We start from the raw sequence: 25,173 nt of genomic DNA, 5'->3' as shown, positions 1-25,173 counted from the left end.
ATCTCCACACAAAGCAAATTGTCATAACGGTCTTCCCTACTCTCGAAGTGTAAATTATTATTTTACAAGATGCAGTTGATCATAATGAAACCTTTTGAAGACCCATCTTAAAACGTGTGTACTCCCCCTGCCCCTCCTTGCCACACATCATTCTCTAATTGAAGGGGCTTATGTTTGGTAAGTCACCTCAAGCTGTCAGTGGGCTGAAGTAAATTATGATGTGGAGATGCCGGTGATGGACTGGGGTTAACAATTGTAAACAATTGTTAACCCCAGTCCAATTGTAACTTCCACACCGCCTGAGGAAGGGGAAAGCCCCCGAAAGCTTGTGGGATTAAAAATAAAATCGTTGGACTATAACTTGGTGTTGTAAAATTGTTTACAAATGAAGTAAATTAATTTGACTTGGCCTTTGATTCTTCCTCCCTCTCTCCACGTGGTGAAACACTTGGGTGTCTTCACAGCACTTCCTCATCGTAAACTACAGGTCATCAAGTGAGGAATTACAGGCCTGGACCCAGCACTCTCTGGCACAGAGCATTAGTGTCATATAACAGTGTGCAACTAGGGTGCACAACAATGATTTCAAACTCCCAGTGCAAGCAGTACACATCATTGAACAGTTATTAAATAGACATTAGGAGATTTCTATTCTAGATTTTAAAGAACCACTGCAGAGAAAGCATGTTAGCAGCAGTTGTGTCAGACACAAGATGGAAACAGAAACTGTGAGGGTTAGATAGGGCAAGCTCCGTCTACATGCACACCACCTCAAACAAGGGCATGAAGCTACAGAAATGGCACTCTTAATTTGAAGTCGCTTAATTCGAATTATCTGATGCTTTTTTGAGCATTAATTTCCCACTTTGCGTCATTTACGTAATTCAAAATATTGGATAATTCCTTTTTTTTGTAACTAATTTGAATTATGGGTAGACTACATACTACATGTGTTTCATCGGCAGCTTGAGAGATAAACTGCTGCCAGAAATTACAAACTAAAAGTACAATGGACTGAACGAGGTGAAACTCAATGGGATACTGAGCATTACAAAGTATTCCACAAGTGAGAGCACCTTAGAGGTAAGTACTTCTCTTCCTTCCCCACCCCCAAAAAAGTGGGGATGATGCTCTCTTTAAAAGCTGGAATTAAACCAAACGTGGCTGTAACATACTTTGAGGGCCACATCGGTGGATCTTTCAGCTGCAGTTTTTAAAACGGAGGTCGTTTAAACTGATAACTCCCCGATTCCCTGACAAGTTATATAAGCCAACATTTGAGGTTTTACTGTGAAGCAGAGTGTATGTCAGTTATCGATCAGCCTGTGCCTTTAGGGAATATCCAGAGTCAGAAAATTAGACTAGCACCAAGACAAATCGATCAGCTGCCTTCCATTTGGACCAACAACTTGCATTTATATAACTTACAAAAAACGTTCCAAAGAGCTTCACAGAGGCATGAGGTATAAATGGAGAGGAGATATTGCGAGGGGTGACCAAAAACTTAGCCGAAGAGGTGGGCTTTAAGGAGAACCTTAAAAAAGAGAGGGGGATAGAGAGGTGGAGGGGTTTAGGGAGAGAATTCCAAAGCGTGGGGCCTAGGCGGCTCAACACATGGCGATCAATGGTAGGGTAAATGGGAGGAAGATGCACAAGATGCCAGAGACAGAGGAGAGTATGGAGTTGGGTTGTAGGGCTGGAGGAGGTTACAGAGAAGGGGAGGGGGGAGGTCCTGATAGAATTTAAACAAAAGAATTAAAATTTTAAATTGGATACACTGGGAGATCAGGAGCCAACGTAGGACAGCAAGACTTGGTGTGGGATAGGATATGCGCAGCAGAGTTTTGCACGAGCTGAAGTTTATGGAGACTGGAGGATGGGAGGTCATCCAGGAGAGCATTGGGTTAGCTAAGTCTGGAGGTATAAGAATTTCAGCAGTAGACTGGCTGAGGCAGGGGCAATGGTGGGCAGTGTTATGAAAGTGGAAGTAAGTGATCTTTGTGATGGAGAAGATGTGTGGTTGAATAGGACGTTGAGGTTCAACCTGAGGCAACGTGCAGGTGGGGGGGGAATGGAATCGGTGATGGTACAGAGTCTGTGCTGGGGGTCGCAGACCAAGGTTTTGGTCTTCCCAATGTTTAGCTGGAGGAAACTGTGGCTCATCCCAGATTGAATGTTGGACAAGCAGACAACACAGACAGTGGAGGGGCCAAGAGGGGTGTTGGGCAGATAGAGCTAGGTGTCATCAGCACCGATGTAGAAGCTGACCCCATGTCTGCAGATGACGTCGTCAAGGGGATGGAGTGGGCAAAAGATAGATACTTGGGGGACTCGAGGCAATGGTGCGGGGGAGGGAAGAGGAGCCATTGCTAGGGATGCTGTGGCTACGATTGGATAGGCAGCAGTGAAACAAAGAGGGAGCAGCCCCACTGAGCTGGACAATGGAGGGAAGGTGTTGAAGGAGGACAGTGTGGCCAAGGAGGACAAGGAGGGATAAAGCAAGCACCAGTGTCAGTGTCACAGAGGATGTCATGTGTGACTTTGACAAGGGCTGTTTCAGTGCTGTGGCAGGGGGCAGAAATCTGGAACGTTTTAAATAGGGGGTTGTGGGAAAACGGGAACAGATTTGGAAAGCAGTAACACGAACAAAGACTTGGGAGAGGAAAGGGAGATTGGAGATGGCTTACAAGGACAGAAAGGTCAATGGTGGATTTTTTTTTGAGGAGGGGGTGATGATGGTTTTATGAAAGGTGGCGGGGGGGGGGGGGGGAAGCATTTACAATGTTAGGTAGCAAGGGGGCCTGGATGGGAAACTAGGTGGTCAGCAGTTTGGAGAGAATGGGGTCAAGGGACCAGGAGGCAGGTCTTGTGGAAAAGATGTGCTCATAAAGAGGGCACAAGAGGAGAAGGAAGAGAAACAAGAAAAAAAGATGTGGGTTCAGATGTAAGGCAGGGGGGAGCCAGGAGGGGTGGTTTGACTTGGTAGTAAAGGAACAGGAGTAGACCATTCAGCCCCTTGAGCCCGTTCCACCATTCAATTAGATCACGCCTGATCTGTACCTCAACTCCATTTTACCACCGTTGTCCCATATCCCATGATACCCTTACCTAACAAAAATCTATCAATTTCAGTCTTGAAATTTCAATTGATCCCCCGCATCCACAGCCTTTTGGGGGAAGAGAATTCCAGATTTCAACTATCCTTTGTGTGAAGAAGTGCTTCCTGATTTCACTCCTAAATGGCCTAGCTCCAATTTTAAGATTATGGCCCCTTGTTCAGGACTTCCCCACCAGAGGAAATAGTTTTTTCTATCTACCCTATCAAATCCCTTAATCGTTATTAACATCGCGATTAGATCACCCCTCAACTTTCTAAACTCAAGGGAATATAATCCAAGTTTATGTAACGTGTCATAATTTACCCTTATAAGCCCTGGTGTCATTCTGGTGAATCTGCACTGTACCCCCTCTCCAAGGGTCCTTCCATAGAGGAAGGGAGGAAGCAGCAAAGGCAACTGAACGGATGGTCTCAATCTTAGTGACAAAGAAGTCCATGAGCTTCTTGCATTTGTTGTTGGAATTGAGGGTGGATGGGGTTTAAGGAGACAGTTGGTAGAGAAGAAAAGAAGCCAGAATGTTCCTGAAATAGTGGACTGTTTTGGGAGAGGAGCGCAAGGCTTGATAGTGCTTGATGTGGTCCAGCCAGGTCCGGAGATGGAGGGCTAACCCAGTTGTGTGCCAGATATGCTCAAGTCCTCCCTTGGAAATCAGGGAACGAAGATGGGGAACAACCAGAATGGGAGAGTGTAAAGATTAAACAGTTAGAAGTTTGAAAGTGCAGTTGTAAATGACTTGGGGGTGAGTTTTTTTCCCCCAAGGATAGATGCAGGAGGAAATCAGGTTGGAAGTGGGTTAGGAATATAAGGACATGGTGGGAGACGACCTGGTCTCAGCCTCAGTGACTGAGACCACGAGAGTAGAGAGATCACAGGAGATGGATGAGATGGGTAGGAGAGGTTATATGGGAGGAGAGGTTAAGCGAAGGCAAGAAGGCAGTGAATACAAAGAAAAGCAAGAGGAGGCAAGATGAAGATTGAAATCACTAAGGATGAGGAGTCATCAGTGCAGAGGCTGAGGGAAGAAAGGAGGAAGGAGATCTTGGGGAGAAACTCAAGGTGGAGTCTGGGGGTGGTAGACAATGAGGACTTTAAAGAAGAGGCGAGAGGTGGAAAAGGGTGAGGAGCTTAAAGGGTGAGAAGGCATCAGAGGAGTAGGGGGAAGAGACCAAGCTGCACCTTGGTGATAAAGGCCACACCACCACTGTGGCAAATTAGGTTGGGCACATTGTGGAAAGTACAACCAGACAGGAAGGCTTCAGTAAGGGGCAAAGTGTCACCATCTGTAAGTTAATTTTCAGTCAAAGGATGTTAATGCAATCATTCAAAATAAGGTTGTGGATAGCAAGGGCCTGGTTCATGATTTAACAGACATTCTGGTAGGATACGTGGAGTGGGGCGGAGATTGATCAGTCGGCAGTGTCCAAGGGAGTAATGATGGGTGGCGTGAGTGGGACAGGAAGGAGGTGGGCAAGGTTCCATAAAGTGCAGCAAGAGGAGGATGGGGCAGTTGGGGTTGCTGCTCATAAGTAGGTAGCGATGAATATCTCGATGGGCCCTTCAGAGGCTGCCAAGAGAGGCACAAAGGGTATCTCTGGCCTTATTCAAAGGGGTTTTAAGCCTGGAAAGGCAAAATAGTAGGAAGATAGAGGGGCTGTGAAGTAATGATCGGCTGGGGTCGGGATGGGGGAAAGAGAAAAGAAAGGTGGTGTAACTGGGTGACGGGAAGGGGAGGAGACAGGCGAGAAGGGCCCAAGAGAAAACAAAAGGATATAGAAGAAATGAGCTTGGGTTCAGAGCAGCAGCTAAAATGCACACATGAATGGACAGAGACACTTTGGGTTACATAGTTATGGCAGAGATAATAGTAATCTACCTTCCACGCAATGACCATGCTTTCTGAGAGCTCTCCCCATCTCAGATATGAAGATTTTCATTTGAGTGGCCCTTTCACTGAAGTTTAAAGAATTGTTAAATGTAGTTCCATTACCAGACTGATTACTACATGCCAGGCCTCCCCATGACTTCCTCCCTCAAAAAACAGAATCCTTTTAAGCAAGTTTCCGGTCATTAATCCCACTCGTCAGGTTATCATTTTTATTTTCACTATGTAAAAATGGGAATTAAAGTCCCTTCAGAGGAAGGGGGAGGGGGTCACCACTAGGCTTTAGGGTTGGATTGAGAACTTCAGTAGCTCCTCTACCCATTGAAAGTTCAGTATCATTTTATCATCATCAACATCAAACTCAGGAAAAGATGGCAGAAGCCTACAACTTCATACACACTTATGCTTTTCACCGGTTTAACTGAATTAGAACTGCACAGAAATCTTGCCGATGGGATGAAGATGCAGATTTTGAAAGGTGAAAAGTCCGTCCCCACTCAGGGGTTAAGAGTAAGTATTGTTAGTGAGTACAGGCCCGTGCACAAACTGGACCTCACACAAGCAGCCCACTGAGATCATGCAAGATTCAATCAATGCATTCAAACTGGAGACGCTGCAGAGGTCAGGCTCCTTGCTTACCCGATGGGTGGATTGACATCTTTCTACCACTCTTATGGCAGCAGATATCAACAGGCATTATGTAGAACTGTTTGATAGTCTTAGAACATATGCAGGCTTTACTGTTTAATTCAATTCGCATGAGAAGTTGCTCAAGTCTCTTGACAAAGGAAAGCTTATTAAACGTTTGCCTTCCGTGATCAAATACTCAGCCGAGGAAGCGGCCGTATTCTCAAAGGTTTGTTAATTTCCCCAAATTCTCATTCAAACTCTGAACTTTGTCTTTAAGATCTCTATTTATTTTTTGTTGGGGTATTCCCTCACTATTTCCCCTAAAAGATATCCTCGCTACTACTACTTCAGTGGGATGGGTCATTAAGGTTGAGCTTCTTGCTTTGTTCACTGGACCATACTAGTAGCAGCCATCTTTCTAAATCAGAACCCTGGTGCACCTCTTCTATTGTTCCCATGCTCGCTCTATTTTGCTTCTCAAGTGGCCTCAATGGTTACACCTAGCACAGGGGACAAACTGGTTTCTACGTAGGGACGTCCTCCAGCGGGTTCAGTCGTTTTCCAGATTAAATACAATACCTTAGAGCAGCTCAAACAGGCAAGAGGCCCATCTCCCTAAGGGGGGCTGTCGCAAGTTCTCATTAGATTGTCCATCACTGGACAACTACCATGTTTAACGTTCTGTACCAGGGCAGCACGATCAAGATATAATTAGGGATGAAGAAGTGAACAAAGACTCTAACCTTCATTGATCCTTAATAGGTCACTGGCATCAAACCTCCAAATATAACCTTAAAGGAGTGACCGACCCCCTTATATCCAAGGATAGACCTTCAATGCAGACCTGACCCATGTGACTGCCACCAGCTTCTGCTTGCCACCTATCCTGGGGAACCTGCCTAATTTTCCGCAAACTTTGAAGGCGTTCGTTTTTACTGTATTAAAAGCATCCTCCTCCTAAAATCATGAATCAGACCCACTCTTCCAGCATGAAATTTTAACTCAACATGATCCAAACTCATTGTGTCAATTTGACAATGTGCCAAAATGTATTAACTACAGTCACCGCTTAGCTCCAAAGGAAACTGCGCGTGGAGTCTAACTGTGCTATGGTCGGCTAGTTGCCATTTTAAAGGATCACTGATTATTCCTAGTCAGATCCAACAGGCTTCTGTGGTTGGGGGGGGGGGGGGGGATTGCCAAATCATTACAGTGCATCGTCAAACCTTTCTCTCTAAGCAGTAACCTCAAATCTTCATTCCTCTTCTCTTCCACTGTGAGACTTATTAACTTGAGTCACTTCATTGGCATTAGACACTTCAACCATCCTCTTTCTTTGTTCAAGGTATCTGATGTGTCTTTTTCAAGCTTTGAAAATCCCGGCCACCCAAACTCATCTCAAACTCTGTTACAAATCTACTGACAAACAATGTACAGTTTGAGACCATCACCCATCACAGCATGTGCAATGATATGGGAGGAGGGAGGAACAGTGTCTCACTGGGCGAGGGCTTCTGGCTTTGAATAACTGTGCAGTCAGCAGCTAAGTTTCATGAAAATATCACAATTCTCAAAAGACAGATGCTTAATTAAAGCAGAAATCGGCACATCATTCGCATCTAATTAGTTCTTATAAGCAAGAAAAAGTTTACGTTAAATGATGTAAAGCCAACAATATCAACAAGAAGATTAATTATAATAAAATCTAGGCATATCTCCACTCACCCACCCAAGGCTAAGTGAGTGTTTCACCACTGAAAGACTTCACTTTCACAATCCAATTGCGTGAGGGTTGGGACAGGACAGTGGGGAAAAAGGATGCTCACACAAATGACGAGGGAAAGCAGGAAAAAACCCCGCCAGAGTTCCCAATGAGGCCAGCTGGCAGTGCATGTGCGGACAGTCACTGAGGTCATATTTGGACTTGGCTGCCCCATTCTCCGGGGTCAAAGGTCAAATACCCAACCACCTCAGAGGGTCAATTTGGGGTAGCACTTGTGGAACCGCATTATCTGGCAAATATCACTGGCTTTGGGAGGAGGAGGAGTTTCAAGGGGTGGGGGGGGGGGGGGGGGGGGGGGAAGAAGAGGTGGTGAAGAGATGGGGGAACAACAATTCCGAAACAGAGCGGTGAAACAGAGCGGGCTTTTTAATCCAGTGGCTGAATGCAAACGCTGAGTGAAGTGTGATACAGTTCAAATGGTAACGGGAAGCTCCCAGCGGTGCCCAACATAACCATTGCTGAGATAATATTGTATCTCAGCAATGCCAGCTCTCTCTCTCTCCCTCCCTCCAACACAGCCCGCATCAGTTGATAGATGGATGGGCTGGAGTGGAGTGGGTTAGGGTTGCCAGGTTTTTATAGCAGACGTTATAGAAGCCCCAAAAGGTAAGTGCGTATTGTATTACTTTTCATCCATGTGGCTGCGCATCTTCTTCAGTTTTTGCATGATGCTGCTGGTCTCGCTGCCCGAGATAGAAACAGGGGAGGGGCTCCGCGTCTCCTCTTCTGTCTGCAAGGGACTGGAAGCGTGGCTTACTTTAGAAACAGTCTCCTCCTCGAGTTGTTCTGCGCTCCGCAGCTCCTTAACACAATAAAAAAAAAGTTAGAGACAGAGAGCTTGAGCCTGAGGATACAACAAGGTGGGTCTAAGGGTTTAACGGAGCTCGGCTCTGGAACTCTTTGGGACAAAATGCAGCTGGGAATCACCTGAATCAGTTTCCAGAACTGAAGAGATATACCAAGAATGTTATGGATGGCTTACCCCTCATCCAGGGAGAGCTTTTTGTTGTTTTGGGGCAGGAAGGGTATGAAATAAACAGTTGTGTGTGTATGCATGCCATATCGCATCTGGAGTACTGCACCTCAGGAAGAATATATTGGCTTTGGAGGGGGTGCAGCACAGATTCACCAGAATAATACCGGGGCTAAAAGGGTTAAATTATGAGGTCAGGTTGCACAAGCTAGGCTTGTATTCCCTTGCGTATACAAGATTAAGGGGTGATATAATTGAGGTATTTAAGATGATTAAAGGATTTGATAGGGTAGATTGAGAGAAACTATTTCCTCCGGTAGAAGAGTCAAGAACAAGGGGGCATAATCTTAAAATTAGAGCTCGGCCGTTCAGGGTGATGTCAGGAAGCACTTCTTCACACAAAGGGGAGTGGAAATCTGGAACTCTCTCCCCTTCACACACACATTCCCCCGCCCCCCACCCAAAGCTGTTGAGGCTAGGTCAAAGGAATAAGGAAAGGGCAGAGAAGTTAAACAAATATTTTGTATCTTTCTTCACAGAAGACGACACAAGAAACATACCAGAAATAGTGGGTAACCAAGGGTCTATTGACAGTAAGGAACTTAAAGTAATTAATATTAGTAAAGAGAAAGTACTGGAGAAATTAATGGGACTAAAAGCTGATAAATCCCCTAGACCTGATGGTCTACATTTGAGGGTTGTAAAAGAGGTGGCTGCAGAGATAGTGGATGCATTGGTTTTAATCTTCCAAAATTCCCTAGATTCTAGAACGGTCTTTGTGGATTGGAAGGTAGCAAATGTAACCCCGCTATTCAAGAAAGGAGGGAGAGAGAAAACAGGGAACTACAGGCCAGTTAACCTGACATCAGGAAATTGCTGGAATCCATTATTAAAGGCATGGTAACGAGGCACTTAGAAAATCATAATATGATTAAGCAGAGTCAACACTTATCAAAGGGAAATCATGTTTCTGAAATCTATTAAGAGTTTATTGAGGATGTAACTAGCAGGGTTGATAGAGGAGAACCAGTGGATGTAGTATATTTGGATTTCGAAAGGCATTCGATAAGGTGCCATCTAAAAGGTTGTTACACAAGGTAAGGACTCATGGGGTTGGGGGTAATGTATTAGCATCGATAGAGGATTGGTTAACAGACAGAAAACAGTGAGTAGGAATAAACGGGTCATTCTCAGGTTGGCAGGCTGTAACTAGTGGGGTACCACAAGGATCGGTGCTTGGGCCTCAGCTATTTACAATCTATATTAATGACTTAGATGAAGGGATCGAGCTAGGTGGGAAAGTAAGCTGTGAGGAGGACAGAGTCTGCAAAGGGATATCGACGGGTTAAGTGAGTGGGCAAGATGGCAGATAGTATATAATGTGGGGAAATGTGAGGTTTGGTAGGAAGAAAAAAAAATTAAATGGTGAGAAACTATTAAATGTTGGTGTTCAGAGAGATTTGGGTGTCCTTGTACATGAAACACAGAAAGTTAACATGCAAGTACAGCAAGCAATTAGGAAAGCAAATGGTATGTTGGCCTTTATTACAAGGGGTTTGGAGTACAAGAGTAAGGAAGTCTTGCTGCAATTGTACAGGGCTTTAGTGAGGCCCGGAGTACTGCGTACAGTTTTGGTCTCATCTAAGGAAGGATATACTTGCCTTAGAGGCGGTACAACGAAGGTTCACTAGATTAATTCCTGGGATGAGAGGGTTGTCCTATGAGGAGAGATCGAGTAGAATGGGCCTATACTCTCTGGAGTTTAGAAGAATGAGAAGTGATCTCATTGAAACATAAGATTCTGAGGGGGCTTAACAAGGTAGAGGCTGAGAGGCTGTTTCCCTTAGCTGGAGAATCTAGAACTAAGGGGCATAGTCTCAGGAAAAGGGGTTGGCCATTTAGGACTGAGATGAGGAATTTCTTTACTCAGAGGGTTGTGAATCTTTGGAATTCTCCACCCCAGAGGGCTGCGGATGCTCAATCGTTGAGTATATTCAAGTCTGAGATCGATAGTATTTTGGACACTAAGAGAATCAAGGGATATGGGGATCGGGCAGGAAAGTGGAGTTGAGGTTGAAGATCAGCCATGATCTGATTGAGTAGCGGAGCAGGCTCGAGGGGCTGTATGGCCTACTTCTGCTCCTATGTCTTATGTTCTTATTAAAAATGTCAAAATGGAGATCGATAGATTTTTTTTTTAGGTAAGGGCATTAAGGGTTTTGGAACCAAGGCAGATAAATGGAGTTGAGGTACAGATCAGCCATGATCTAATTGAATGGTGGAATAGGCTCAAAGGGCTGAATGGCCTCCTCCTGCTCCTATGCACTATGTTATCAATGTCAAACAAGGGCTGGTGGAAGAGATCGGGGGTAATGGCGGGAGAATGGAACCCAGATCCCTCTGACCGGCAACCTGTCCTGCTGCCTCCCTGCTCCTTCAATCTTTGGCACTGATGTGGGATGTGTTGATACGGTGAGATCAGGTAGGGAGGGAGGAGGCCCATGTGGAGCATAAAAACACCAGCATAGACCAGTTGGGCTGAATGGCCTGTTTCTGTGCAGTAAATTCTATGCAATGTAGAATGACACTCGATAACCCATGAACATACACACCAGACAGTAAGCTGAGGGCACAAGGTCAAAACAGTTTCTATGACACGAACAGTGGGCACAGTAATGCCTATGTATGCTGTTGTAAGATTAGAGAGGTTTGGCCTATACAGAAGACGACGTGTAAACATGTTATCTTCTCAGTAAAATTATTGGGAAACTAAAGTTGACATTCCTCACCCACAGGCTAAACTGAACTCGCTTATATTTTTCCCTGTATAATGTTAAATTTTTCATCTACATAGTAATTCTGATATAAGATACAGATTTTACTGAAAGGGAAGCTCCTATTGTATAATCGTATTGTATCTCTGCTCCTGGGCATGTAGTCCCTTATTTTCAGCGTAAACTTGCATTGAACAGTTCAGTCGGGTACATCTTTCGCACGTGTCGTGTATACGGTGGGGTACTGACCAGTTTGCCCTCTCCAGCTGATTTGAGTTTCTCCTGTATTTTGATGGTGGTCTGGCGCATTCGCTGAATCTCCTCCTGCTGTTTCAGGATCAGCTGCCTCTCCTTGCGAGCGGCCCTGTTGGCTTCTTGTAGACGTTTGATTTCAGCCTGTGGCAAAAGTGGGGGGGGGGGGGGGGGGGGCAAAGTTTTTAACCACGTTAGAGCATGAGAAACAAAACAATCCAATCGGGGAGAGGGGATGCTGACCGCAAATAACAGCATGCTGTTTAATCAGGGACAAAAGCCACCAAATGAGGTCAGGATGCACAACTCCATGGCCCACAGGGAGTTACAGGCTACGCAGTCCAATACATCGTTTCAACAATTTGCATTGAAACAGCGCCTTTAACATGGTAAAATGTCCCAAGGCGCTTCACAGGAGCGTTATCAAACAAAATTTGACACTGAGCCGCATAAGGAGATATTAGGTCAGGTGAAGGTGTAAGTTTTAAGGAACGTCTTAAAGGAGGAGAGAGGGGTAGGGAGGCAGAGAAGTTTAGGGAGGCACTTCTAGAGCTTAGGGCCTAGACAGCTGAAGATATGGCCAATGGTGGAGCGATGAAAATCGGGGATGAGCGCAGAATTCTGAGGGTTACAGAGATAGGGAGGGGCGAGGCCATAGAGGGATTCGAAAACAAGGATGAGAATTTCAACATCAAGACGTTGCTGGACCGGGAGCCAATGTAGGTCAGCGAGCACAGGGGTGATGATGAGTGACTGGGACTTTGTTTCATTAAACGATCGAGGAGAAATTGTGCATCTTTTACAACACGTAATGCTTGTTCATTGTGAAAGCTTCTCCCATCTTTTAGATGAAATTTGTGTGTAGCACTAACCCAAACAGTTCAGTAGGTCCGAGGTTTGATTCTTGGTCTGTGGTGAGTTAACCCATCTCATCTGGGCAGTTGAAATGTTAAAATTGTCCACCGCGCCCTTGTGCTCAGGGAAAAGGAGCAGGAAAAACAGCCAGTGATCCCATTCCAGCTAGCTGCCTAGTATGCGTATGTTGAGCGAACACAGGATCTGGCCAGGCTGTGATGGACTCCACGGGCAAATAACAAGGCAACATTTGCAGCCTGTGCGAAGGTACCAGCAGGCTGCCAGCACCTGTGCCAACCATGTACCAGCAAGAATCAGCACCTTCAGGGGGAGCGGAGTAAAGTGTGTGGGGCAGTGGGAGGAGGGTCAAAGCAGCAATTTCTGAATGTGCACTGGGATGTGATGGGACAAAGGTAAACACATAACAGGCTCGAGATCAGGCAATGCTTTAAAACAGTAAGCTTCGAGTTCACCTCAGTTAGGTATTGGAGGAATCGAAAAGGAAAGGATAGAGGGGTTGGGATGCAGTATGGGTAACAGATGCAAGGAAGGTACATAGAGACACATCCACAGAACTGCTCAATGCCAGGGGTTGGGAGAGAGATGGGCTATAATGGGAGACTTTCATTTTCACATAGACAGGGAGGAGCAAAACAGATGTGTTTGATAATTCAAGGAGTTGATGGGAAGATAGAGAAACTATTTCCTCTGGTGGGAACAAGAACAAGGGGCATAACCTTAAAATTAGAGCTAGGCCGTTCAGGGGTGATGTCAGGAAGCACTTCTTCACACAAAGGGTGGTGGAAATCTGAACTCTCCTCCTCTTCCCCCCCCATCCCCAAAAAGCTGTTCAGGCTGGGTGTCAATTGAAAATTTCAAAACTCAGCTCGATAGATTTTTATTGGGCAAGGGTACGAAGGGTTACGGAACCAAGACTAAGCCATGATCTAATTGAATGGTGGAACAGGCTCGAGGCGCTGAACAGCCTCCGCCTGCTCCTAGAGAGGAGTGCCGGTCAAACAGAGGTGCCCTGTGGAAAAGTATGTTCTAGAAAGAGTGAATGTCTGTAGAAAATGTTTTTTTTAGAAAAAGTAAGCGGCTTGAGCGAGATGCAATTAGGAATAGTTCTGGGATTAAAAAGAGGGAAGAGGCCAAGTGTAGTGGTTTGGGAAACAAGCACTGCTTTTGTTTTTATTCTGATTCCAAGAGACCAACATCCAAGAGCTATAAAAATAAAAACTGGGTATACAGGTCTGCTGGAAGGATGAGGGAGCCGGATTTAGTGTGAACACTGGGAGCTGGCTCATGGATACCGCTCTCCCAGAATCTGAACTAAAACCAGCACCAATATAAAAGTAGCTAACGCAAATAAACCGTGCAATTGGAGCAAGGAAACCTTGTGTGAGGAGGAAAATTGAAACAGCTTTTCAAACTCCATAGCTGCATCATCCCTGCCCAGAACATACCAAATTAAGGACAAATTAAGTGCATGGTGCAACCAGCCTCAGCTGGCACCTGGTTTTTTGTGTGTGTAATAGTGCATCCATTGCAGAGTATTAAACCCACAACAATTAGCATAACATGTATTCTGGGCTAGTGTACTAACACCTTTCTTGTGACTTCAAAATCCACCATTCCCTCCATTATTGCAACTGAACAGGTGTGCTCTTCAAGACAGTCATAGCAAAAAAACCTCCAGTTGGAAAACTGTGTTCAGATACACCGGACAATGTACACTTGTTGTTATATTGTATCCCCAGGTATAGGATATACTGCATGGAGCAGAAGCAAGCAGTTAAGGGTGGTGTTACCTGTGGGTTGGGGGGGGGGGGGGGGGGGGGGGGGGGGGGAAGACATTATCCTTACATAGCCAAGTCAAGACGCCACACCCGTCTTCATTCAAGCTCTATATGTGGAGATTCTGAGCTGCATCGCTGAGGGATAAGCACCAAGCAGGGGATCAGAGGACAGTCATCTTCAGGCCTGTCTTGGTGACTGGTTCAATGTGCCATCACTGGAAGCCTGAACAGGTCGCTTGCCACAGTTGGAGCAAATAGAGGGAATCTCAAATAATATTTATTGTTGGTATAACAAGGAAAAACTGGAGACTTCACGCCCCCAAAAAAACAAAGGCTTGCAACCAACTGAGAACCTCTGGCTGAATTTCGCCCTCATTCACAGTCAATGGGTGGAAAATCTAGCCCCATGCCTCCTTTTAGTGTTCAATGGGTATTACCTGCTCCTGCTGCAGCCTGAGAAGCAGCCCACGCTGTCTCTTACGGATGGGCGGCATCTTGTCATCTTCCCCTTTGTCTCTCAGGCGCCTGGTTAAAAGAGAGTGCGGTGCAATGAAGGCCTATCTCACAGACAGAATGCGTAATCAGTATAGACAATGCATATTTTTTGAAAGCAGCACCATTCCATTGTTCAGAACAGACTGAAGTGCAGTTTTCACCACAGCTGCATTTGCAACCGAACCCAAAGCAGGATGATCAGGGCTTACGATTCTCATAAGTAGCTTGTCCTTTTTTGACATTTTCCATCTTTAATTCCCTTCTATGTTTGTCGCTCTGAACTTGGAGAAAAACTATCATGACAAGTTGCTTATTCTCAAATCATTTAATGTTTAAATGGGGAAGCAAAGTCTAAGAGCACTTTTTGGTCAAATTGCTCCCCCTCCCAAATTTATGTTAAAAAAGATAATTATAAAAAATACAGCAACCTACTGGCTCATCAGTTTGGGGAGGGAGGGGACAAAGTTAAATTGCCCTTGTTGCATTCATTGGAGCAGCTGCAGGATAGCGGCCAGTGATGTCACTAGAACAACCGAGCAGTGAGGGAGGCCAACATGGTGACACACTGGGAGTTTGAGGAAAAGTCAGACAAGGGGTTTATAAATATCCTTTTTCAATGGCAAATAGAGGGAATACTTGGAGCAAGATACGCTATCCCTTTAAATGACAACTGGCAGATCCCATCCTATGACTGCAGGACTGGAATTACAAAACAAATTGCAATTTTAAAACAATGAATTGGCAATTCTTACCATCAGGTTATTAAAATCTAAGATGAAACCGTTCTAATTTGAAGGCCTTTTTCGCCCAGACATACACGATTTAATACAGCAGTTTGTGATTAAGTTTACCACATGCATACTAACTCTCTAGGTCTGGGTTGGAACAGGTCTCCGTAAAACGCAGTCTTTCGTTTAATGGAATGCAGTTAAATCAGTTCTGGCACTGTTTGTTTATGTAATTACAACCAAAGCAAAGAGTTATCCATTTTTTGGGTGGGATAGTAAGGAATTTGGCTGCGGTATTGAAGTGGGGATAGTTTCAGGACAAGGTCATACAAAACAAAGGTCATACTGACGGGTTACAAAAAGGTCAAACTGGCAGCACAAGAAGGTAATTGTGTGACTAGGTGCAGGAAAGTAGAGTTGGGGCAGAGCATATTTAAGAACATGTCACTCCAATTGTTGACAAGTGTTGAATGTACAGTTGTGTCGGTGGGTCACACTCACAGTTGCTGCAGCTATTCTGTTGTAAAATGAGTAGATTTTGTTTCTAATTTAAATCCCATAGTGATCAATAACTCAAGTGGAAGATTGTTACATCCATGACAGTAGAACAGGCATCAGTCTTGGCCTTAGCCTTTAGACTGGGAGGAATGGGATAGAAATCCCTTGGGATCAGTCTGCAGGTGGTGTGTACACTACCTGCCTTGTGCTAGCAAATAAGTTTACCTTTGCCTACAGATCTGTAGGCAGTCAGAGACGGTCAGTCGGAGAGGATCAGGTCATCTCACTCGGGATTAATGTCTCTGGACGGGTGATCTGGAAATTAATAGATCGTTCTCTACTCCCCATCCTGGAGTTGTTGACGCCTCCCCTCAATCAACAGATGGATAGCAGGATGGACACAGCCAGTACAAAAGATCTTTTTTCTCTTCTGCCTCCCCCCATCTTTTTAGGTACAAAGCCACTAAGTGTTACGGTTTGAATGGGGGCATTAACACTGTGGAGGGAGGAATGGTTGACTCGTGTGGTTGGGTCCAACAGAAGCTGCAGCAACCACGATTCAATCCATAACAACCCTGGAACATTAGTCCAATATTCAGAGGCACTGTAATCCACCATTTCAGTAAAAACAAATTTCACCAAAATACACTACATACATTTAAAAAAAATGAATTGGCTGGGTGATCCAGATAACTGGACTAATAATCCAGAGAACGTGAGTTCAAATCCCACCAGGGCAGTTTGAGAATTTGAAATCAGTTAAAAGGAAATCTGGAAATAAAAAGCCGTTGTCAGTAAAAGTGACCATGAAGATGTCGGATTGTCATAAAAACCCAACTGGTTCACTAATGTCCTTTAAGGGAAGGAAACCTGTCACCCTTACCCGGTCTGGCCCATGTGTGATTCCAGTCTCTCACCAAAGTGGTTGACACTTAGCTGCCCTCTGAAGTGGCCCAGCAAGACACTCAGTTGTATCAACCCGCGACAAAACCCTGGACTTCCCTACCTAACAGAATTGTGGGAATACCCTCACTATAAGGACTGCAGTGGTTCTAGAAAGCCCACCGCCACCTTCTCAGGGCAACTAGGGATGGGCAATAAATGTCGGCCTTGCCAGCAACGCCCACATCTCGAGAATGAATTTAAAAATCACACGATCTTTCAGATAGGAGCTCATAGACATGGCCTTGCCACCCAATACACAGATGGGACTGCATGCCGATTGGACCATTCTTCAACATCACTTTCATTTTATCCTTAATCTATGGTAGTGATTAGGGGAAATATGGTGAGATTACCTGCATAATATTATGAGAGAGAGATTAGGTCCCATCATAGCAAGGCTGTTTAGCAAAGAATAACGGCTTGCACCCCCATCCCACTGCCCCAAGTAGTATTACTGGATGTATGTGCTGTACCCACATTGCATACACTGCAATGTTGAAAAGCTATTGGGTTTGGCATCACTGCAGGAGTCAGCTACTCACTTCTTCTGATGGTCCAGCCAGGCTAGCTCGGCCTTGGTCTTTTCCTTCAGAGCTCGTTCTCGCAGCTTGAGCAGCGACACCTGGTGCTGGGCACGCATCTCCTCCTCCTTCATGTACTGTCTCACCATCTCCATGGTGAATTTGGAAAAACTGTCCTGCCCCCCGGAGAAGGGCATGCTCAAATCGTGCTGAACAATGGAAAGACAGAGAGAGACAAATATTACAGCGAGTGAAGTGAGCTGCTTCCCCACTGACGTAGGTAAGACCTGCCCCTTAGTTCAAAAACATTAAACACCCAGGGCAGGCAACAGCATCAACTAAAGCATCTACCGGTACCATCAGACATGCTCGGCACATGCTGTACCACATGTGAACTTGCCGAAATGTCCCACTTATTCATCAAGTTTAGCGAGTGCTGGAGGGCACTTCTTAATTTTACCAAAATTTACCGCATCTTCTATGAAACACACCATCACCAAAACCTGCGAGGTACATCACCCAACCTTATTTGGTCAGGACCCCAGCCACCGATTTGCTGCCAGGTTCTGAAAAATGACCAACAACCAAATCGACAACTGAAGTTTTTTTTGGGGTTGGGGGTGGTGGTTTGCGGGAAATCAAGAAAGTGCGACGGACAGATTTCAATGTAAACAAGTGAAACTTCCTTGTTGTTCTGATGGAAGGTCATCGACCTGAAACATTAACGCTGTTTCTCTCTCCACAGAAGCTGCCCGACCTGCTGAGTGTTTCCAGCATTTTGTTTTTATTCCAGATTTCCAGCATTTTCCTTTCGTTTTAGTGAAATTTTGTTGTTGAGCAATTAAACCTCCCAAATTCCTCCCCCGCCCAACCAGCATTTCTGCATCGTGAAGGGGAGCAAAATTTTAGTAAAATTGTTACTCTGAGTGAATTACTGAGAAGTGACCAAGATTAATATCTACTAGGATTCCTCGCTCTTTCAGTCAGCTGAACAATTGTTGGATTCGACTGGTAAAAGTTTTAGAATTTACTACAATTCTTTACTGTGCATTGAAGGTAATGATGAGAAGAGGAGATAGGAGATTAAGGGCACTTGTCCACGAGGTTGATTTGCGCAGAGTTTGCCCCACATTCCCTGTGCTACTCCATATCTCAATCCAGTGACAAGATGTGGTCGAGGCGTCTGGAGATGGAGAGGGCTGCAAGTTGATGGCCCGCAGTGTCTGAAGCACCCATACCGAAGGCCTGGGCTTTCCACAAGGCCATGCTACCGTGCCTTTTTAACCGAAGTTAGGAACATAGGAACAGGAGGAGGCCATTCAGCCCCTCGAGCCTAATCCACCATTCAAATAGATCATGGCTGATCTGTACCTTAACTCCCTCTACCCGCCTTGGTTCTGTAACCCTTAATACCCTTACCTGACAAAAATCAATCAATCTCAGTTTTGAAATTTTCAATTGTCCCCCAGCCTCAACAGCTTTTTGGGGAAGTGTGTTCCAGATTTCCACTCCCCTTTGTGTGAAGAAGTGTTTCCTGACATCACCCCTCAACGGCCTAGCTCTAATTTGTTCTTGTTCTGGACTCCCCCACCAGAGGAAAGAGTTTCTCTCTATCTACCCTATCAATTCCTTTAATCATCATACACACCTGAATTAGATCACCTCTTAATCTTCTATGCTCAAGGGAATACAAGCCGAGTCTATGCAGCCTGTACTCGTAATTTAACCCTTTTAGCACGTCATGTTGTTGACGGATGTCACTCCAGCTCCCAAGCGCTCAGATCCCCGTGATTGTCATGCCTCCCCCGTACTGGGCCCACCCATCCATGAACTCACTTTGACAGCCGTCAGGGCCGACTGGTCCCGGGCCGTGTCCTCATCCGAATCGTCCTGCCGGCTGCGTTTCTTCTCCATGTTAAACCGGCGGTGGCTCTCGGATGGCAGCAGGGAGCGGAAGGACTTCTCTTCGATCTCGTCTTCGGTCATCGACTCGTCAAACTTCAGGGAGTACTCCGTGGCAATGGAGGCGGAGTCTGGAGAGAGCGCACACGGTTTACAATGGGCAAAGGAAAATACACAATAGGCAGAATCTGGAGAAACTGCGCACAGTTTACAATGGGCAAAGCAAAATACACAATAGGCAGAATCTGGAGAAACAGCGCACAGTTTACAATGGGCAAAGCAAAATACACAATAGGCAGAATCTGGAGAAACAGCGCACGGTTTACAATGGGCAAAGGAAAATACACAATAGGCAGAATCTGGAGAAACAGCGCACGGTTTACAATGGGCAAAGGAAAATACACAATAGGCAGAATCTGGAGAAACAGCGCACGGTTTACAATGGGCAAAGCAAAATACACAATAGGCAGAATCTGGAGAAACAGCGCACGGTTTACAATGGGCAAAGCAAAATACACAATAGGCAGAATCTGGAGAAACAGCGCACGGTTTACAATGGGCAAAGCAAAATACACAATAGGCAGAATCTGGAGAAACAGCGCACGGTTTACAATGGGCAAAGCAAAATACACAATAGGCAGAATCTGGAGAAACAGCGCACATTTTACAATGGGCAAAGGAAAATACACAATAGGTAGGTAAACTATAAAAGAATACCAGTTTTAAGGAAACTAAAGGGATGGGCTAGAAAACTCTGGATTAGCTACTTGCTAAAGAAGCTGAGTTTGCTTAAAAGTATTAATTCAACAACAGAATGGTTAAACTGACTGTTCAAGTTGGCATGCTGGTACGGTTGGCCAAATTCAAAAAGTATTATTCAGACTGCCTGGAAGGCTACAGATAAGGAGGTCTTGAAAGTCTGTGGGAAACCGTGGGAAACACTAGGTGCTGTTCCTGCAGCCATGGGAAAGTGAGGGGGGGGAAGTTACTGTTAAGCTTGTTTTTGCCAGCGAAAACGGTATAAGAACAGCCTTCAAAAGTGAAGCCAGACCAGCAGAACACCACGGAGGAGGTCGGTGGAGAATTAACCACTTCGTCGCCCGAAGCAGAATGGGCCAGTCTGAGATTTGAGTTGCACTTCTAACTTAACGGTTGTACGAATCTCTATCTGTAAAACTTCTTGTGTTTTATCATTAATAGAACCAATTAGTCTAAGAAAAGTTTAAAGCCTTGGTGATCTTACCTCTGATTGCCCTGAAAAGTAAAGAGTTAAAACAAAAACCCAGCAACTGCAAGTATCGAAAAATATTTGACATTAGGATAGAACGAGGGTGGGTAGCATCAACCCAGCTCCTAATGGATAGGCATCACAACTTGGCACTAGGCGAATCTAAATGGTTAATCTCGCTCAGGAAGCCTGCAAGGAAGGCTGATCTGGGAAATGGAAATGCTTTCACTTCCACCTCACCAGGACCTGAGCCTTCATCTCGGGGTTGCTGGGTTCAATCAGTTGCTAGTGCTGACACTTCAATCCACAGTCATCTGATACAAATGTCCAGCAAGTGTCTGTGGCTTCTTGGGCACAATTGGCACAAGTGACATGGGGTTCGTCTCCCGCACTCCCCACCCAAAAGGAAAAGAAAATCAGCCAAATACTTTAAATTAAACCCGAAACGTTTTAATGAAGTTACTGAATTAGACAAAATGAATTGCGGGGGAGGTGGGGGGGGGGGGGGGGGAAGGGGGAAGGTGCAATCGTTACTGAATTGTTGAATGACAGTGGAAGGGAAGATTCCAATCTCACAGGGATGCAGAGTAGAAAACTGCACTGATCGTTGCCTTATCATCTGACATGATGTGGAGATGCCGGTGATGGACTGGGGTTGACAATTGTAAACAATTTTACAACACCAAGTTATAGTCCAGCAATTTTATTTTAAATTCACAAGCTTTCGGAGACTTCCTCCTTCCTCAGGTAAATGTTTCAGGAGCTCCTGAGGAAGGAGGAAGCCTCCGAAAGCTTGTGAATTTAAAATAAAATTGCTGGACTATAACTTGGTGTTGTAAAATTGTTTACAATTATCATCTGACAACTATTGCAGGGGAGTGGGTAAAGGCAACACTTCTGCTCTTGCACACTTGCCCGCTCGAAAGTAGGTGAGTAAATGGGTCACACAATACCACACAATTGATGGCACTGATGTTAATCACTTCTATTTGTTCTTGAGATGTGGGCGCTGCTGGCAAGGCCGGCATTTATTACCCATTCCAATGTGTCCCAAGATGCTGGTGGTGGGCCCTCCCCTTGAACCGGTGCAGTCCATGTGGTGAAGGTGCTCCCACAATTGTATTAGTTAGGGAATCCCAGGGTCCTGACCCAGCAACGACGAAAGGACAGCGACATATGACACTTAGAAGTCCAGAGCTCCGAAACTATTGGTGCTCATTTAGTTTGGAATCTGGGAGACTGGCTCTGCGCTTTCACTATTTAATCTGGCTTCCTTACCCCATCTACGGAATTGTAGACCCACAGAAAACCGGAATAACGGAGCTAGATTTAATATTGGAAACATGGAATCCAAACTAAACCAGTGCCTGTGCAGGAGGTTAGAATTTGACCCACAGTAGTCAGTTTTCTTGTGGGAGGGGAAGGGGACAAACCTATCAATAATGGACGTTATTGATTCTGATCATCTAACTGAAAAAAATTGCTTCTCCACTGCAAAATTTGAATTCATGTGATGAGTGGAGGGAGAGAAGAGGAATGCTCATTTCTAGTTAAGGAACTCACCTTTCTCATCGGGTAACGAAGGCACACTGTCACTGTGGATCGAGTCATCAGCTGCCGTGCGCACCTCCTCTTCAACAGAGCTATCTCCCTTCTCGTGGCGGGAGGCTCTGCTCTCTGCTCGTTTCTCGGAGGAGGGTAACGAAGGGCTGTCTTGCCGACTGCTGCCGCTGCTACAGAAAGGACACGGGGATCAACACAGCAGAGAGCTTTAAGCAGCCATTACCCTGCCACAGCTGCGACTGGGATCTTCCCATAGCCATGTCCCTCCCAGTGACCGATTCTAAAAACAACCTCAAGTGCCCTAATATATTTCATCAATTCAACCTTTTCTTCATCACTATAAAAACGGCATGACGCAGTGTCAGTTTAAATTGAACAGCTTCCTCACCGGCCCCCCACCCCTCTCAATGACAAGAGTTAGTAAATGTACCATGTGCTCTGGTACAACAGCAACTTACATTTATTTAGCGCCATTAACATGGAAAAACACTATACTTCTGTGAAACGCCTCGAGATCAGACAAAAATGGACACTGAGCCAAGGAGGTAATATTTGGAGGGGTGACCAGAACCTTGGAAAAAGAGGTGGGATTTAAGGAAGTTCTTAAAAGGAGGAGAGGGAGGTGGAGATGCGGAGGGCAGCAGGGAGGGAAGTCCAGAGCTTGGGCCCTAAACGGCTGAAGGCATGGTCGCCAATGGTGGGGCGAAAGCGAGGGGAGAGGGGCGGAGAGGCCAGAAGAACAGAGCGCGCTTGGGGCAGTTGTAGTTCTGGAGGAGGGTGTCTTGCCGAGAAACTCAGGGTGGGGCTGTAGCCAGTGAGGCTTTGAAAGGAGAAGCGAGAGGAATGTAACAAGGTGAGGTGCTCGAAGAAGGTGGTACCAGAGGACGAGGGCGAGGGCGAGAGGCTCAGGTGTAATTTAGCAACAGTTTGAGCAGGGCAGCCGGTGGCACATGCAGCCTGGCAGGAAGGTGTTCGAGCTGAAGGTGACAGGGTTGTACCTCAGTTTGTATAGAGTTGCCTAATCTCAGTCAGAACAGAGCTGGCATGCTACAACAGACCGCAGCACCCCTGGGTTAGGGGAATGGGAATGAAGAGAGATCAGCCAGGGTTCCTGCACTTGTTCACTATCTAGTGACCTCACCTGCTGCAGTGTCTGGGACTTTGGGCACGTATGAACCATACTGGCACTCACTGGCTGCCCTAACACGATGAATGACCGATTGGGCGAGCTACTGGAGAGCTGCTGGCACCAGGAACACAGTACCCCAGCAAGAGTCACTGCCATCAGGAGAGAAGGTGGGAGCTGTGGACATTTTATAAGCAGAAGACTACTTCAAGCCAATCTACATGTAGTAAAAGCAGCTACTGTGAACATGAAAATCACACCTTCGATCGTGATGTTTGGATCTGGATGATTCAGACAGGCTGTCTAATGAAGCAGAGTAGTGAATTTTAGAATCGGGCAGTTTTTCCACAGGACCAGTGGACGTTGGGCTGCTCTCACTCTTTCGGCTAAGAAGCAAAGAAAAAAAAAACGGTCAGTTCATTCCCGCCCCAAGCCATGGTAAAAAGGTAGAACTTTTAAAAAAAATTTCCAACAGTTTTTCCAGCGAAAGCCACTTCAGTGGGGTCTCCCCCCATAGATTTAGTGGGTAAAGTGGTGTGGTATAGGGCTATGCAGACCAGAAGGTCCCTGGTTTGATCCCTTGTCTGTACTATGTTAGCTGATTTAGCTATCGATCCTGTTCTTTATAACCCCTTTACACCAGGTCTTGCACAAGGGGACACAGACAAACCCCCACCTCCCCCCCCAGCTTCTGCCAATTATATTGAACCAAAATATCAGGCAATATTCAAGCATGACATGGATTAATTGGGCTTCAGGGTGACATTGGGTACTCCCTAGGTTGAGAATTTCCAGAGAACAGCATGACTGTGCATTCAGATGTTGCATTTTATTTTAGGCCGACTAACGTACAGGCGCATTTGTCCCATTAGCCCAGTAATCCTTTGAAGACTACAGTCGCACTTCTGCACTCAATTCTTTTCCAAATATAGCTTGCTCGGAGTACGGTGGAATTAATTTGCTCTCGTACATTGCTCAGTTGCAATAAATCCTTCTATAAAGATTGAAGGGTTAGGAGTGATTGCTGTATCTCTCACCGCTTCAGATGGCACAGACAAGAGCTAAGCGCACAAAATTGCTTTAACATATTTAGACCGTTACACCTCAAACTACTCCTGGGTATCTTTTTGCTTCCTTATAAACATATTTTGTGAAGGAACTTTTATTTTTTTTTTGCACTTCAGCCTGCAGCCATCATGATGGATGCTAGCGTTCTCAATGTCACTGAGGCCTGGCAACTGTGATATAAGCACTGCAAGCTTAGTAATCAATTCATTTCGGCAAATAAAGGGCACAATAAGCCTGGAGAGAGAGAGATAGATAGTGAAATACAAAATGTACATAACACACAGGCACAGAAGTCAATTTGAAAAACAATACTGTTCAAAGTTTAAGTGGACCTCAAGGCACCATGAGTTTGCACTGAAGCTGAAGTCCTTTATCACAGCCCTTACAGATTGGGGTCACTTCAACTCAGGGGCCCTAACTGTCCACACCCAGGTCCTTTTGTTCATTCATGGAGAATGAGATTTCAGTCTGTGGGCCCAAAAATAAAGAAAAATAAAGGGGATGCTCCCTAATGATGCCCAGAGTCATAATGTTCCACAAAACAGCTGGATCATCTCTGGGGAATAAAATGATGCACAAACTTTAAATAATTTTACAAGATTGAAACTTAGTGATGATTTAGGTTTGAACTGTTCTTGAGCAGTGTTGAACGTGCAAACCAAACCCATCCCTGCCAAATGCCACATTGTTTCCCCCGACGGATGCACTCCAGCCCCAGTGAGCACTCCTGTCCCATCAGTGATGTTTTCCCGTTTAGTCCTAACTTGTGCCAAATGACTACCAGTTTTACTGTAGTCCCACACACCCACTGGCAACTAGGTTGAGACTGCTTATATTCATCTTTCAGGTGGTACATGCCATTAGTAACTAGTTAAGAAGCAAGGTCCTAGAGGCAAAAGAACAGTCAGCTAAATCAGCACACCTCTCAATCCTTCCCATTTAGTTCAGGACAAAAAATGCAAGGCAAGAGAGCAGGGGGCTGAACGCTTTCACGGCAACACAGAGCAGGAGTAGGCACAATGTCTAAAATTC

The 25,173-nt window shown here is 45.4% G+C and overlaps 1 protein-coding gene across 2 annotated transcripts in view; it reads right to left on the bottom strand.

Annotated features, from left to right (window-relative positions):
- Positions 1-25,173, bottom strand: part of cep350 (centrosomal protein 350) — a 173,107-nt gene that overhangs the window by 43,105 nt on the left and 104,829 nt on the right. For both annotated transcript variants that reach the window (XM_067990822.1, XM_067990823.1), the window contains exons 21-27: positions 23,334-23,459; positions 21,948-22,117; positions 19,091-19,287; positions 17,276-17,463; positions 14,505-14,592; positions 11,411-11,557; positions 8,041-8,216 (exon numbers count right to left, since the gene is read on the bottom strand). In XM_067990822.1, the coding sequence (XP_067846923.1) occupies positions 8,041-8,216; positions 11,411-11,557; positions 14,505-14,592; positions 17,276-17,463; positions 19,091-19,287; positions 21,948-22,117; positions 23,334-23,459 (1,092 nt within the window). The remainder of the gene's footprint in view (positions 1-8,040; positions 8,217-11,410; positions 11,558-14,504; positions 14,593-17,275; positions 17,464-19,090; positions 19,288-21,947; positions 22,118-23,333; positions 23,460-25,173) is intronic.

This window comes from Heptranchias perlo, chromosome 9, assembly GCF_035084215.1.
Source record: "Heptranchias perlo isolate sHepPer1 chromosome 9, sHepPer1.hap1, whole genome shotgun sequence".
Classification (NCBI taxonomy): Eukaryota; Metazoa; Chordata; class Chondrichthyes; order Hexanchiformes; family Hexanchidae; genus Heptranchias; species Heptranchias perlo.
This window is presented reverse-complemented; position numbering and strand designations above follow the sequence as displayed.